This window comes from Dermacentor albipictus, chromosome 2 (assembly GCF_038994185.2).
Source record: "Dermacentor albipictus isolate Rhodes 1998 colony chromosome 2, USDA_Dalb.pri_finalv2, whole genome shotgun sequence".
Lineage (NCBI taxonomy): Eukaryota > Metazoa > Arthropoda > Arachnida > Ixodida > Ixodidae > Dermacentor > Dermacentor albipictus.
Window position 1 is genome coordinate 9,921,393 of NC_091822.1, and position 17,414 is coordinate 9,938,806.

The following is a 17,414-nucleotide window of genomic DNA, read 5'->3' on the forward strand; positions in this document are numbered from 1 at the left end:
GTAAAAGTTATAGGTAATAAAATTATTAATGATCTCTACTATGGACACGAAGTTACATTGTGCAATAATGATGAAATAGTAAAATGTATCAGAGGTAAACATTTGCAAGGAGCACTACTGCCTTTACAGAGCCCCTGAAACGCAAGTGCCGACCTGTAATGATGTGCTACTATCTCAGCAACATCGCGGGGATAGTAGCACATGCTTACAGGCCGGCATTCATAGGACATCCTCTTTGCAGAGGAAGTCCTATGAATTTCGTAGGCCACACACATGTAAAACAACATCGTTCACGAAACCTAGGTCTGCTCTGGTATCATAAAATGATTACGGACCAAGAAATATTACAGGAGGAAGACATATGTGCTGCCGGTATGCTACAGGAAAGTCATTGTTTCTCTCAGCTTCTACTTCACGACACTCCAGAAGGACGTAAAATACGGCCAGCCTTTCCACACATCTACCGCAAGTTGCTGGTTCATTAGCAGTGAGCAAAAAACTGTGGGTGCCATATGTGTGTCCTATTCTGAGGCGACAGAAGAGGACATCAGTTCATCGTGTTTTCGTTGAGAAGGACCATCAAATTACGTGTGGCTTAGTCAAGGGAAGCTTGTTATTTGTTTCGGCGTCCCACTAGAATTGCCAGTGCGTTCGCAGTTTCTTTCGCAAGAAAGGCGTGCAATCTGTGGCGGAGACAGCAGCTGTAGGATTCATAGCGTGCGACGTAATTGACGTGGGTCAGCTAGCACATTACCTTCGGTGCTTGTATGGCCAGGCACCCAGCATGTAATGACATGCTGGTTAAATGTATGCACACTACACATAGCGGTATAAATCTCAATAGTACACGATCTTGTGATTACAGAATGACTTCATAGCTTTTAGGACACTTAGAGCATATATATATATATAATATATACGTGGTTGCATTTAGGGAATTTTTGATTTCCTTATATGCTTCACAGCGGAAAATACAGCATGGGCCTCAGCCATAATGATATTTGTTTCTGCGTGAAGTACACCGGATTCCGAGAAGAATGAACTAACGCCTGCATACGATACACCGGCATGAGACTTACAAGCGTGAGTGTAAGACACTGTGAAGGAGTGCTTCGACTCAAGTTAAAAAAAATTCATTCGGATTTCGAGCTCTGACGCGTGCTTTCTAATTTATAGAGGTATCACATTCTACCACATGCAACTTTCAAGGAGGCAACAGCTTGGCTGAATGCATTAATCGATCTTTGAGGAGTGGGACATGCATTTCATGGCTAAGCTAGTTTACACGCAGTGAGAAAGACTGTCATACACAGGGACGATTACGAAAAAGTTTATCACAGGTCATATTCTTAACGGTATTATAACATAGATGTTTATGATTAGGGTGTATTTTGACAGAATGTGTGGTACTGATGTATGTTCTGCGGAGATGGAGGGACCACTCATGTCATTCCACGTTCAAGCTTTCAATAGCTTAAACGATTGGGCACGGAAGCGCAGTTGCCATGGTGGCATCTAATTCTTTCGTCTTCGTTGTGCAGCTTTTCTTCGTCCTGCTGTGTTCCGTGGTGGGGGTGCGCACGGACCATTCTGAACACGCCAGCTTCGCGCAGGCCCACCAGACCAGCGTGCAAGATATCATGGTCAAAAATATGCACATGCAAGGCGGTTTTCGCGATTCACCATGGGACAGCAGGGTGCGTCACTCGACAGCGCCTGCGTAGCTGCACGGCCAACAAGCAGCGCCTCACCACAGCACCTGTATAAAAGGCCTCCCTCGGCACTACAGCTTCATTTTGCACGGCAGCGCAGTTGCGATGGAGGCATCTATTCCTTTCGTTTTTGTTGTGCAGGTGAGACGATATGCTTTATGCTTTCGATCAAACGACCCATTTCAGCTATTGCTGCCGTGCCCACGGACACGCTTTGCCGCTGATTCGGTCGGTTGTGATTTGATTTGCATCGACATCACATTGTATTTGAGAGAACTGCTATTGTTGTGCGGTGATGTAGAATCTAACCCGGGACCTGACATAAACCATATCACCAAACAAGTTAATGACATAGCCGCTGATATTAAATATATTAAAGGGGGACGCCTCGTTCAGATGGATCAAAAGTTAGACGTGTTAACAGCAAACAAGGCAAAGGTGTCGTTCTTTGAATGTGAGATAAGAGATATTAAGGTGTGCATACAAAGGCTTAAAGATAGCCGAAGACGTAAAAAATCGGAGCAGACGAGCAAACCTATTAGTATATGGCCTCCCTGAAACAGAGGGAGAAAGCAGCGAAAGCGTAGAAACGGCTGTGAACGACCACATAATTACGAACACGCTTGGTCTGGAACCCGTAGGTACTGAGCGCATCCACCGTTTAGGTAGATATTCAATAAATAAAACCAAAGCAATCATAATCAGGCTTCTCGACACCAGACATAAGACTCAAATATTGCGAAAAGGCTACAAGCTCAAAGGCTCCAACTTGTCTATCGGAGAGGATTTCAGCCGCAAAATTCAGGAGAATAGTAAGAAACTATGGGATAGTGCAAAACCCAATCGAGAAAAACACGAAAAAGTATCTTTATCATATGATAAGCTCTACATAAATGATCGCGTATTTGTTTGGGATCACGAAAAATTGAAAGATTGTCACTACAAAAAAACAGAACGAAATCGTCCACTCGATTTCAAACAAATGTAAGACCCTAACAATGAAACTTGAGACCCTAACAGCGCCTAATATAAATGTGAGAAGCCTAGTAAACAAGGTAGAACTCCTGGAAGAACTGTTACTTGAACACAATCTGGATATAGTGGTCATCACTGAGACCTGGCTATCCCCAGATATCTTCAATCACGAGATATCTCCACCAGCTAACTCCGTTAATCGTAAAGATAGGCTGTCTCGTGGTGGTGGCGTGGCCCTGCTTCTTAAGAATGATATTACATTCGTTCCACTCCCGAAGTCTTCAACGCGGAGGCTGTATTTTGTAATATATTGTACCATAATACCGGTATATTTACTGGTTGCGGCTATTCTATCGAAGCCCTACTAGTGGATCTGAAGGCGTGCTTGCCTTGCAGGAGTATATACAATTCCACGTTCGTTCCAGTAGAGTGATCCTCATGGGGGACTTCAATTTACCAGATCTGAACTGGAGTACCATGCACTACACTTGAGCCACATCCGCAGCACTTAAGGATCTAATGCTAAACTTCAACCTCAACCAGGTAGTCGACCAGCCAACTCGCTCACACTGCTGTACGAATAGCATACTTGGTCTCATACTCATAAGTAACCATTTACCACTTCACGTAATTGAGATGGCAATAGTCGGTGGTATATCGGACCACGACATACCTAAATGTAAGCTCTCGCTTGAAGGCAACATAAAGAAGCTAAACTTGGAGCGTGCTGAACTTGATTTTCGTAGAGCAGCTCATGACTGTATTCTCACTCATCCGGCACACGAGCTTGATGCTTTTCTCCAAGCAGCTTCAGAAACGTGTTGTGACGTCAACACTGTGTGGCATCAATTTAAGTCAATTGTGCTACACTGCACAACAAACTTCATCCTGATGAGACGTTGCCAACCACAAAAGAAAAACCCATGGATATCGCGTGAGGTCCCTCAAGCGAAGCGTAAAGTAAAAAGACTTAGACATACTATTAAAAAAAGGGCCGAATCAATCTTTGAAGCACAAACTGACCTCCGCTCTCGCTGACTTCAAAGGAAAGTTCAAAAATGCAAAGCACCACTATTTCAGCACAACATTCCCCGATTTCATCACCAACACACAGGTTTTGGAAAAACTTTCGCCCGTGCTTAGGTGTGTCACCCGAACGGTCTGTAGCAGAGAAAACGGCTCCAGCGAACGCCTTCAATAACTTTTTCTTTTCGGTTTTCACTTCAGATAATGGCTTACTTCCTTCCTTACCCTGCCCACCTAAAACAATCGATTCATTAAACATTACCAATGCCGGAGTTCTTAATCTATTGCTTAATATCGACATCAAGAAAGCTAACGGGCCAGATGATATCCCGAATGAATTTTTAGAAACGTATGCAGAATGGTGTAGCCAATACCTTGTCATTATTTACCGCAAATCACTCGCGTCCGCACAACTACCAGATGACTGGAAAAAACCGAAGGTGATTCCTGTACATAAATCCGGCAGCAGCAACGAACCTTCTAACTACAGGCCAATCTCGCGTATCGCCGCATCATGTAAAATATTGGAACATATTATCTTCAAACATATCACTATATTTCTCGAGCAAGAACATATATTAATACCTCAACAACACGGCTTTAGAAGTGCCCTCTCAAGGGTCACACAACTAACCGAAGTGCTGCATGACCTTGCGCTCAACCTAAACAACCGAAGCCAGACAGACATAATCCTCCTCAACTTCAGTAAAGCATTTGATTGTGTAAGCCACGCAAAAATTAGTTTCAAAACTGGCGGCTGCAAGCGGAGGTGGTCAGATTACTGCATGGATAAAAACTTCTTATCACATCGAACACAATATGTTATTGTAGATAACACCCCTTCCAGGTCTGTAGCTGTCACCTACGGTGTTCCCCAAGGGTCAGTAATGGGCCCATTGCTATTTTTGATCTTTATTAGCGACATTGTTGCTAACATTGAATGTGACATCAAGCTCTTCGCGGATGATTATATTATTTATAAAGAAATTGTCAGCTAGGCAGATCACTTATTATTAAACAGAGCACTTGATTTGGTGTCCAGTTGGTGTAAAGAATGGCAAATGTCAATTAACACCACTAAATCTGTATGCATGTCCTCTACAACAAAAAAGAAGGCTTCATAAATTTCTTACGCCCTCGGTGGCACTTGCCTGAATAAAGTAAATAACCACAAATACCTCGGTTTGACATTCTCTTCTGGCCTTTCATGGAACTCACATATTGATATTACATCAGTCACATTATGCAAGCTTTCTTTTCTTAGACGATGTTTACGCCTCGCACCGAAACACACCAGACTACTAACCTATACAACTTTTGTTCGCGCCGTCTTAGAATACGCTAACATCTGGTTTCCACACACATCATCACATATATCATCACATCACACATATCAAAACTAGAAAAGGTGCAAAGAAAAGCTGTGAGGTTCATTTTTAACAAATACAGGCCCTATGACTTCCCTAGAAACCTCTAAGCTGATGCAGGTCTTGAAACACTATCTGTTAGCGCCAGACACGCCCGCTTAAAATTTATCTGCCAACTAATGCACGACAGTTATAAGATAGACCGAACTAAGTATGTTACTTTGTCTACATCACGTCTATCGCGAAAAAATCACCCATTTACCCTAAACCAGTACAGTGTTCGCAATGACACGTTCAAGTTTTCACTTTTCCCATGTGCGATCAGAGAATGGAATCTCCTCCACGCAGACATAGTTTCCTCTCCGTCACTTTCATCGTTCATCAACCTACTAGAGACGTCAAACAGAAAAGAAGCCACTTAACACACCCACATATCTTAAACTGTAATACTTATTTCTGTTCGTGGAATTTCTGCATTTCAACCCCCAAACCCCCAAACTGGCCGCTTCTGCACGGTTGTCTGTTAGCTGTATAAGTTGTCTAATCTTACAGGGGTCATTCATTCGCTATTTTTTATATAAATTCTAGTAACGCAATATTTTCTGCATTGGTATACAAACTACATTGTTGTATTATTTAGCATTATTGTGATACCAACCAAAAGAATTGTATCATTGGTGATTTCTGCAGTAGTTAAAAAAGCCTTTTCCTTTTTTCTTTCTTTTTTTAATGTACCATGTAACATGACCTGTTTGTTTCTTTCTGTAAAATCGTGCCCCTCTGCTTTGGTCTCACTGAGACTCGCAGTATTGCAAAAAAAAATAACTAGTGTTTGTTTTGAAAGCGTGAGTGCCCAGGTGTATACCTAGATGGTGGACGGGATCTAGCATCTTTAGCGCGCTCGGGGCTGCATAGTTGCATAGGATGGCACCATAGTCCAACCGTGATCGAATGAGGTTTTTGTGAATTCATATATAAAACAGCACCAAAAGAATAACACGGACAAGGGAGGACACAGGACGAGCGGTGTACCATCCGTACCATCCATGTAGCATCCTGTACCATCCGTACCATATCCGTACAAACTAGCACGCACCCAAACCCTTCTGAGAACTCTTGTATATACTCATTAAACATTTCCTGTCACTACAGCATGTTGTGTGGGATAGAATTTTCAGTAAGTTCGTTGGTTTCTTTTATACACCAAACGAGAAAAGACGCCGCTATCGCAAGGAATGAGCGAAATAAGGTATTGCATACTATTTCCTGTTTTTTTTTTAGTTCGAACACGTTTTTAATAAGTCCCCCGTACCAGAAAACGCTGCTTTTCGTTTCAAGTGGATTGCATTGAAGAGGCAAACTTTACATGGCGAATAAGTCACAATAACCACACTAAGCGACTTCAGTGGTTCTTAAATTATTCACTATACAGAACGTTTTGCAATTGCAAGATGGAATCAGGCTTATTAGGCTTGGAATATGAACCTGGCGACGTGTAACGCTAGAACGTTATCTAGTAAGGCGAGTCTAGTAGTGCTATTGGAGGAATTAGAGAGCAGTAAATGGGATATAATAGGGCTCAGTGAAGTTAGGAGGCCAAAAGAAGCATATACAGTGCTAAAAAGCGGGTACGTCCTGTGCTACCGGGGCTTAGCGGAGAGACGTAAACTAGGAGTCGGATTCCTGATTAATAAGAATATAGCTAGTAACATACAGGAATTCTACACCATTAACGAGAGGGTGGCATGCCTTGTTGTGAAACGTATTAAGAGGTACAAAATGAAGGTTGTACAGGTCTACGCCTCTACATCGAGTCATGATGACCAGGAAGTCGAAAGCTTCTATGAAGACATGGAATCGGCGATGGGTAGAGTCAAAAGAAAATACACTGTACTGATGGGCGACTTCAATGCCACGGTAGGCAAGAAGCAGGCTGGAGACAAGGCAGTGGGGGAATAGGGCATAAGCACTAGGAATAGCAGGGGAGAGTTATTAGCAGAGTTTGTGGAACAGAATAATATGCTGATAATAAACACCTTCTTCCGCAAGCGGGATCACCAAAAGTGGACGTGGAGGAGACCGAATAACGAGACTAGAAATGAAATAGCCTTCATACTCTACGCTAACCCTGGCATCATACAAGATGTGGACGTGCTCATCAAGGTGCACTGCAGTTACCAATGGATGGTAAGAACTCAAATCAGCCTAGATCTCAGGAGGGAACGGAAGAAACTGGTACATAAGAAGCCGATCAATGATTTAGCGGTAAGAGGTAAGATAGAGGAATCCCGGATCAAGCTACAGAACAGGTATTCGGCTTTAACTCAGGAAGAGGACCTTAGTGTTGAAGCAATGAACGGCAATCTTGTGGGCATCATTAGTGAGCGTGCAAAAAAAGTCGGTGGTAACTCGGTTAGACAGGATACCAGTAAGCTGTCGCAGGAGACGAAAGATCTGATCAAGACACGCCAATGTATGAAAGCCTCTAACCCTACAGCTAGAATAGAACTGGCAAAACATTCGAAGTTAATCAACAAGCGTAAGACAGCTGATATAAGGAAGTTTAATATGGATAGAATTGATCATGCTCTCAGGAACAGAGGAAGCCCAAAAGCAGTGAAGAAAAAACAAGGAAGTGGCAAGAATCAGATGTATGCATTAAGAGACAAAGCTGGCAATATCATTACTAATATCGATGAGATAGTTCAAGTGGCTGACTTCTATAGAGATTTATACAGTACCAGTGGCACCCATGACGATAATGGAACAGAGAATACTCTAGAGGAATTCGAAATCCCACAGGTAATGCCGCAAGAAGTAAAGAAAGCCTTGGTAGCTATGCAAACGGGGAAGGCAGCTGAGGAGGATCAGTTAACAGCATATTTGTTGAAGGATGGTGGGCAGATTGTTCTAGGGAAACTGGCAACCCTGTATAGGCAAAATTAGAACTTTTTTTCCGAATCTACTTTGATCTCACAGGAATAAACAAGAACTTGTACATTTTCCCTCCCCACTTCATCTCTAAACGATGTGATCACGAGCTGAAAGTCCTTGAAATGCGCTGTCGTACTGATGTCTACCGTAATTCATTTTTTCCGCATGTTTCCGCACACTGGAATAGGCTTCCCAGGAGCATTGGTGAATGTAAAACGTGTTCAGAGTTTCTGTCTTTATTGTCACGCAGTCTGTCGTAGTATATTCTTTATATCATTTGGCTGGCATTGCACTTCATGCGATAGTGTACCCTTTCCATTTCTGTCTTGCAAATTTGCACCGCATTTCACAAGACCGTTTTGCCGTCGAGATGACTCATCTATGTTACGTATTTTGTTACTTTTACCACCTGTGCTCTGCTGTATCAAGATTTTCTCACATGTTCACTTTTCTTCAATTTGTCCCCCCCTGCAATAATGCCCTTGTGGCGCTGCAGGTACTTGTATAAATAAATAAATAAAAAATAAATAGGCAATGCCTTATGACCTCGAGCGTGCCGGAATCTTGGCAGAACGCTAACACAATCCTAATCCATAAGAAAGGGGACGCCAAAAACATGAAAAATTAGACCGATCAGCTTATTGTCAGTTGCCTACAAACTATTTACTAAGACAATCGCAAATACAATCAGGAGCACTTTAGACACCTCTCAAGCAAAGGACCAGGCAGGATACCGTAAAGGCTACTCAACAATAGACCATATTCGCACTATCAGTCAGGTGACAGAGAAATGTGCGGAATATAACCAACCCTTATATATAGCTTTCATTCATTACGACAAAGCGTTTGATTCAGTCGAAACCTCATCAGTCATGGAGGCATTACGGAATCAGGGTGTAGACGAGCCGTATGTAAAAATACCGAAAAATATCTACAGCGGCTCCACAGCCACCGCAGTCCTCCATAAAGAAAGCAACAACATCCCAATAAAGAAAGGTGTCAGGCAGGGAGATACGATCTCTCCAATGCTATTCACAGTGTGTGTACAGGAGGTATTCAGAGACCTGGATTGGGAAGAATTGGGGATAAAAGTTAATGGAGAATACCTTGGTAGCTTGCGATTCGCTGATAATATTGACTTGCTTAGTAACTCAGGGGACCAATCGCAATGCATGCTCACTGACCTGGAGAGGCAAAGCAGAAGAGGGGGTCTAAAAATTAATCTGCAGAAAACGAAAGTAATGTTTAACAGTCTCGGAAGAGATCAGCAATTTACAATAGGTTGCGAGGCACGGGAAGTGGTAAGTGAATACATTTACTTAGGGCAGGTAGTGACGGCGGATCCGGATCATGAGACGGAAATAATCAGAAGAATAAGAATGGGCTGGGGTGCGTTTGGCCGGCATTCTCAGATTATGAACAGCAGGTTGCCGTTATCCCTCAAGAGAAAAGTCTATAATAGCTGTGTTTTACCAGTACTCACCTATGGGGCAGAAAGCTGGAGGCTTACGAAAAGGGTTCTACTTAAATTGAGGACGACGCAACGAGCTATGAAAGAAGAATGATGGTTGTAACGTTAAGGGATAACAAAAGATTAGATTGGGTGAGGAAACCAACGCGAGTTGATGACATCTTAGTTGAAATCAAGAAAAATAAATGGGCATGGGCAGGACATGTAAAGAGGAGGGAAGATAGCCGATGGTCATTAAAGGTTACGGCGTGGATTTGAAGGGAAGGGAAGCGTAGCAGGGGGCGGCAGAAAGTTAGGTGGGCGGATGAGGTTAAGACGTTGTCAGGGACGACATGGCCACTATTATTACATGACCGGGGTTGTTGGAGAAGTATGGGAGAGGTCTTTGCCCTGCAGTGCGCGTAACCAGGCAGATGATGATGATGATTATGATGATAATGATGATGATCAGGCTTATGACTTTTACGTTTTGAGCGGACGAAAAGGGACGAGAGACAGAAGTACGACGTGGACGCAGCGCTAAGTACACGGCGTACTTCTGTCTCTCGTCCCTTTTCGTGCGCTAAAAACGTAAAACTTATGGAATACCAACATGCCCAAACCTACGCTCTTTCAGGCTTATGAAGGTGCCTTACACTGTAATATTCTTCTCTTTTACTTCCTCGTGATTTCCTCTGGTTCCCTTCCAGTTTACTGGCATTCCTCCAAGCAAAGAAATCGATTTGCAAAATCTGCTAAACGATGCATAAGAGCTGGAGTTAATTTTCTTCCAGAAATGTGACAAGGAAGCTTTTGGTGAACAGTTGATGAAATAACTAAGGTAGTTCGAACCACATTTCTGGGACAAATGTTTAAGAACTGCTACAATTCAAAGCGTTTCTGTTAAGCAGATATTATTTGCCTGTGGCTCGGTTTTAATTTCACAAGTTTACCGAACGCAGCGAGAATAATTATTAGGTTATCAAGTAAACTTTGTTGAATATGCAACTTACCACAATGACCTGTCAAGAAGTGATGTTCGCCTCTTAAACTGAAACAACCTGGTCAGGCCGTATAGCTCTATACTACCGCAGATGAGATTCGGCAATGAGTTAGAAATCGATAAGGGAAAGCACGGTATATTGCGAAACGCCACAGCTGCATGTATATTCATCTACTCTGCACATGGATTGGACGTGTTCCAGTTACCTTAAGGATGGATGGATGCTATATGCTATAAGGGTACGCGTTGGAACTTGGTGGTGGCGTGCGCAACCGTGTTCTTGTTAATATATTGCCTATTGTCCTACCTATGTTAAAAAAAAGAAAAGGAAAAAGAACCCAGAAGGGATTCTCATTGTCGAAATTTCTGAACCCTTTTTTGATTATAATAATTCGGAACATCTTTCCCATGCAGGCTAAATTTTCAGCTTCTATATATTTATTGTAATTATGCCACTTCTATACTTTGCACAAGTACTGTTACTGCGTGTATAGCTACCAAAAATGCGCACACGTCTCGTGAAGTGTTTTTGAAATAAACTGAAGCTAAACACTGTTCTGGTTTCTAGGTCGCATCTCCGCAAATCGGTAATATCGCGTGACTGGTGTGATGCCCCCGTCTCATTGACAGTGCGTCATCCATGGCCGCGTGAAGGTGGCGGGACCGCTCGGTTGACACGTTGGCAGCTACTCTGTCGCCAGCTTTACCACAAACAGTAAATAGCTCATTGATCAAAGCATGATAATACGAGGTGATGTGTAAAACGTTCTGGGCATGAACAGTGTAGTAGCGTCGACGGGGTGGCCGGACGCAGGACCTACAGCATGAGGCCTAATGGCCTGGCGCGAAGCGCCGCAAAAGAACAGCCGCACTGCTCGAGCCGGGGACCAGACAAAGAACGGCTTTATTCCAGCGAGCGGAAACACGGCAGGTATACTGACAGCATTTGGCACTGAGTGACACCGTGACGTAATGATTCGAAACCGAAACTGGAACCCGACACAAGGTATCACAAACAGCATATTTGGTAAACACAAAATATAGAAATTTGTAAAAGGTGCAAAAAGAAATAAGAGCAAAAGAATGTCACCTTCTACGGTTTCAGTAATTAAACTCAGTCAATTGAATATTACAAGATAAATACACAACGCTGAGTGACGGCGTGACGTAACGACTCGAAATCGAAACTGGAACCCGACACAAGGTATCACAAACGGCATATTTGGTAAACACAAAATATAAAAATTTGTAAAAGGTGCAAAAAGATATAGGAGCAAAAGATGGTCACCTTCTACGGTTTCAGTAATTAAACTCAGTCAATTGAATATTACAAGATAAATACACAAACAAGAGCATACTAAGGCCTGCTGCACGTACTCGTGCCTTGATCCTGCTGGTCACCCGATGCGGTCCATGCCAGGGTGACAAGCCACCCCTGTGCAGTGCGCCTCACCCCTTCCACGCGCAGATCTCGCACGGTCGCAGGCGCATAGTCCAAGTCGCTGTCGACGGCTCCCACCCACAGGGACCCGGCATCAGCAAATCGGGAGAAACTCCACTTTCCATTTCTTGCTTCTGCACGATGAACGCAGGTATTACCTCGATCGAGTTGGATAGTTGGTGGTCGGTTACTTTCGTTTGTCTGCATGCTCTGGATGGCTCAAAGGTGTGTGTTGCCAGGTTCGTCGTCCTCAACTACCACTGTACTGACAAGCATACATTTTTTATCCTTCTTCAGGTGACCGCCTCTCACCGGTTTACAAATGTTACAGCTCTATCGCTGAGCGCCGGATGCACTTTCATGTATTGAAACTTTCCCGGGTATAGTCGTCTACTCTACCGCGAGAGAATGTTCTATAATCAGATTGCATGCGCGATGTGATGGTGGTGCATAGGCATACTGAAACGTACGTGAGCACCAGCGATTACGCTAGAATGTACGATGAGTCACGTATAAGCAGGTGGCGCCCTTGACCCACATAACATATTTTGACTACCATCGACTGTGGTCGCCACTGTCACTGTAGTCGAATGTTTCTTGATTGTCTTGGTCCGACTTCTAATAAATGGTTATTCTCATGACTCGCAGTCATGCTATTTTTGCGGTCTTTACCGTCACTTAAAGGGAAGCTGAAACGGTTTTGAAACTCCATAAATTGCTGGGGTTGGGAAGAACAAACCTATTTATTTACAGTTCTTAAATGTTTTTCTTCGTTTTGTTAATATAGCGCGCAGAAATTCTTTTCTAAATCCCCTCCGCGGACACGCCCCCGTCGCTTCCCGGAGTGCCAGGTGAGGAGGCAGCCGGAGGAGAGAACAGGCGAGAGTGACGTCATTCCCGGGGAGCGTGCAGGCGGACCTGCGTGCTGGCATGTGCTGGCGTGTTTCTTTCCGTCCTGCGCTTTACTAAACGACGCTACGAGAGATCTGCCGCCGCTCACGTTTGCTCTCTTTTGCGATTTTCGTGAACTGTGCTTCCTTTCTGTGCTGCGTGAGTGCCTACAGCCAAAGGCGCCCAACATGGCCTCGTTCTGTACAGCATTCGGCTATGCGAACACAGGCGGGCGAGACGATGTGGTGTTTCACATGTTCTCGAAGGACAAGAAGCTAGCAGCGCAGTGGGTCCGTGCGGTGAGGAGAGAGAATTTAGTGCCGACGAAATCAACTGTGCTCTGCTCGGCCCATTTCAGCGACAGTGATTATCATCGGAGCTTGACAACAATGCGGGCAAGCGGTATTCCAATTCCGGTGTTCCAGTCTCCACATTGATGCACTAGAGAAATGCGAACATTTGCAGCCATGAACGTCTGGTAACACAGTTTTAGCGTAGCTGGACGGCCTTACAACCAATGCGGAAACGCGTTGTTGCTAGCGTTGCTAGGCTTGCCTAGCGACATTCGACGTACGTACGGTTGCAGTTACCGTAAAGTTACCGTGTTTACCACACGGCGGTGCTAAAACTGCCTAATATCCGTATGTCAACACTAGCATGCAGCACGCATACCGATTCTGGATAGAGCCACAATCGCAAAGTCGTCGAACCATAGTCTGAATATTGCACATATAATCGCCCTGCAGGGCCATCTCGATCTGGATGTGTATGATAAGCAACTTGCATGACTTTGCGTCGCAGCCCTGCATGTGCGCTCCTTGAAACGCGCTACTTATGTTCACGATGGTGTATCAACACGCGAAAAAAAAAAAACACCTAACTGTAGACAAGCAGCGGCAAGGTGCTTGACATCACGGAATTGCACCCGTGTTGACAATCTAATGAGAAGTTAGTGCTTCGGCATTCTTCCAGCAGCGAGGTCCGAGTGACACTTTAGCGCGTTTTTTCTCTTCTCATCGCAGCGTGCAGCTACATGGAAAAAAAAAGGAAGCATAGGTACCAGCTAATATTTCCACTGCGCGAGAAGGTGCACACATCCGTTTCGCTGTTGGCACACTCAACATTGTCGTTGCCGCCATCGTTGTCTGTATCGACTGTCGGTTTGAACATGTAAGTCGAAAATACAAGCAGTCCGAGATAGCGAGAGCGTTCCAGAATGCTTACGACTCATCTGTGAAGCCAGACCAGAACAGCGTGCTACGCTCTGAAGCGGCCGCGCCGACCGGTGATCTTTGTGAATGATGTCGCAGCGATCCCGACCAATCACGGGCAACAGCGGCGTTCGCGCGATGCCCTGAGGCCCTGCTGCGCGTTTTCTTGCGAAGAACAGCCGTTTGCGTTCGTTTCCTGTCTTTTTAAACCAGATATTCGTGTTGAGTGGACTAAAAAGTGTAGAATGACACAGGGAACTCATTTTTTTTCGAAAGGTGTTTCAGCTTTCCTTTAAACGTGACATATGCATCGTTGTCTTGTATAGCGGTCATTGAAGCAGTGACGTTTTCCGAATATATTAGACACAAGTCCACCTGTATCCACACTTAAGTGCATCTTAGTTAAGTGCATCATAGGGGCCATGGTACAAGTGAATGAATCCTTTTAGCCTGGCCTCTGTTTAATGGAGAGCCGCGTGCGAAAGCCTGGTAAATTACATTCGTGAAAGCACGATTAGTGAATTACTTACAAAGGAGTGGAGCGGAAACAACACTAGACATATCTTTTCTCTGTAATGTAGCAGTGAAAATGCCTCGAAAGGTTTGCCTCATAAGCTTGAGTTTGTGCGTTCCATCGCGACCCTCGACGACTGCGTTTCGACGGGCGCGCACCGACGCCCGTGCAGGGTCGCGCACTGTGCGCACGCCGTGGACGAAATTAAGCCGGGCTGCTCAGGCACTCACATTACGCTTACTACAGACTGGTACTTATCCTTGCCCACGGAGACTGAACATGTTTTATCCAGAGACGTATACAAAGCCTTATTGCCAAGATTGTGGTGCTTTAGCCACGCTCGAACACATGCTCTGGTCTTGCGAAAGAATTGAAGACTCGGCGATCAAGGATGCATCCAGGTGGGAGGCTGCACTTCGCAGCTCGGACCTGGATGAACAATTCTGGGCTGTCCAGCAGGCTCACGATGTGGCCGTGAGGCTTGGCCTTCCGGTCCCGACGTGGGAGCGGCCCGCTTAGTGATTAATTATCACTACTTGCAGGACCAAATAAAGTTTTCCTTCCTTCCTTCCTTCCACCTCGACGGTGTATACCTCCTAATCGCATTGTGATTTTGCCACGTAAAGCCCGAAATTTAATTATTTGAACGAAAGTTCTACTTGGTTCGGTGCGATGAAGTACGGTTACGAGTACTTTGTGCATGCCGAAATCCCATGCTCTATCAGACAATAATGAGCTCAGTACAGTAGACCTCCCGGCAAGTAATGGTTTAGGAAAGCTGGGTCACCTGCCGTGAGGTTACCTTGTTTCTTTCCACTGCTATGGCTGGGCTACAGACGAGAAAAATCACTACGTAGGACGTACCTCGACGACCCCTGGCACGCATTTGAACAGCATAATGGCCGGCCACGTCGAAAGCGAAAAACGCAGCACTGTAGACCCCGTCTCCGACAGCCACGTCAATTCCTGCATAACAAACAGCAGACAACCATAAATGCTTTTTATCAGCGGTAAACAGCGAAGCAACTCAATAATGTACTCGGGATACCCCACGGCCCTTTCACAGAGAGGTAAGATTGCTAAAGGGCGTGACACTTATCCGTACTCTCGTTTGGCTACCCACATGGCCTAAGTGCGTGCGTGCGTGCGCGTGTGCGGCGGCGCGAGAGAGCCACAGGCACGGAAGGCGCGTGCAGCATGCCCTCTGGGATGGGCCAGCGCGTTGCCGAGTTTGGGACGCCAGGCGTCATGTATTTGGCGACGCAACCCCTGATATCCCCACAGGCATGGACGCTAAATCTGTGGACATTTAGAAAAAAAAAGATATTGCTTTTTTGTGAAATTTTCGTAACACGACTATATCTTAACACTTCCTAGCATGAGAAAGTAAAAAAAAAAGTTGCAGTTTCGCCTAAAAGGCGAAGCATTGATTGCCATAGCAAATAATTGGACAGCCATGCGAAGTAAGAATAGTAGTTCTAGCTGCCGCATAAACTTGTAAACATAGCCTAATATACTCGCGGATAGCGTTCTGTGGCTATAAGGGGAAAGCTACGGGTGCGTGACTGCTGTAAATGTGTTACGGTGCCAAGCAGTCAGGAAGTTATTAGTGATTTTGGTTGCTGGGAACCGACACTGAATCGAGGAAGCTTCCATGTGCGACGGTTTCGCATTTTAACGCGATAGCGTTAAGGAGCTCGTGTCGCAGAAAAGCCGGTGTCGTCGGCGTCGGGTGTCGGCGTCGGCGGCGTTGACCGTGAGCGATAAATCACGGCAGGCGCTTCATAAATAAAAAGCAACTTCCAAGATTGGCCCGGTGGGAATCGAACCCAGGTCTCCGGAGTGTGAGACGGAGACGCTACCACTCAGCCACGAGTTCGATGCTTCCAAGCGGTGCAAACGCGCCTCTAGTGAATGCGGTGTTGCCTTCGAAACGAGCCGTGGAAAGTTATACTGCGGTGTATATCGGTAATTATGAACATGTAACGTACAGAAGTCACAATTACACGAGTTGCGAAGTGCGTTTCCGCTGCATTTCTTCTGCGCTTTCCGCACACGCAGAGCCATCTTGCGGCAAACACAGAAGACCCCCTCCTCTCAATGTACGGCGCTGCCCCGACAGGAGGCGCGCCGCGCGCGCATTGGGACCGCTGCCAGGCGCGTCGCAGGACTCCCTCTCCCCTGACGACGCTTCGCCGTGCATCCGGTTTAGATTACTATCTATCTCTCTGCCCGTGCCGATCACGACGTTTGGCTGGCGTAGATCGTTTCCCCTCCGAGACACCGAGTTCTTTGGTTCGTTTCGTTCGCTCAGGCGCACGTTTCGTTGACGCGCCGAACGCTGCGTTGCTCGACGCTCACCGCGTGATAGGTGGGCGCTAAGTCCGATGCGGGGCGCATCGTAAGTGATTGCTGTGCCGTAGCGCATTGTCTTATACCCCTTTTCCCATACGCGAAAGGGAAAAGCAGCAAAATAAGTAAGCCTTTCCACTAATTGGTGTGTTCTACCTTATTTAACTGTTGCAAATAACTTGTTTATGTTTTGTCTTCCCCAGCTCAAACTAACTTGGACTGAAACGCGTGACTCTTTTCAGAAGTGCTTTAACTTGTGTGCGCTTCGCTTCCGTAGCTTTCCTTTCATAGCCACAGAACGTTGTCCGCTAGTATGACTAAATTAACAAGCATGATGTCGCGCGCGCAAGAACTAACATGAACACAGCGCACTTGACGATCGCGGAAGCTCGCTGTCAAAACGCTGGAGTTTGACATTGCGGCAGCAGCAATGACATCAATAGAAAGCAAGTGAGATCTCTGTTGCTGCGCAGCCTAAGCAGCACCCCGGAGGCTACCATGAGTAAAGGTATATCCGACGTGACGGCGAGTCTATCGT

At 45.3% G+C, this 17,414-nt stretch overlaps 1 protein-coding gene and 1 long non-coding RNA gene across 8 annotated transcripts in view; one reads left to right on the forward strand and one right to left on the reverse strand.

The window, feature by feature from the left end:
- Positions 1–17,414, forward strand: part of LOC139055869 (uncharacterized) — a 91,174-nt gene that overhangs the window by 16,593 nt on the left and 57,167 nt on the right. The window contains exon 2 of the long non-coding RNA XR_011511954.1: positions 1,542–1,853. This is a non-coding gene — a long non-coding RNA (uncharacterized lncRNA). The remainder of the gene's footprint in view (positions 1–1,541; positions 1,854–17,414) is intronic.
- LOC139055867 (calcium-activated chloride channel regulator 2-like) overlaps positions 1–17,414 on the reverse strand; it is a 363,039-nt gene that overhangs the window by 1,348 nt on the left and 344,277 nt on the right. For 3 of the 7 annotated variants that reach the window (XR_011511953.1, XM_070533442.1, XM_070533444.1), the window contains 2 exons: positions 15,389–15,490; positions 11,845–12,042 (listed from right to left, as the gene is read on the reverse strand). Coding sequence is in view for 6 of the 7 variants with exons in the window: in XM_070533442.1 (XP_070389543.1) it covers positions 11,845–12,042; positions 15,389–15,490 (300 nt within the window). In the remaining variant the exon portion in view is untranslated. Of the gene's footprint in view, positions 1–11,825; positions 12,043–15,388; positions 15,491–17,414 lie in introns of those variants that run through there. The other 4 variants (XM_070533443.1, XM_070533447.1, XM_070533445.1 and 1 more) reach the window with 3 other exon arrangements.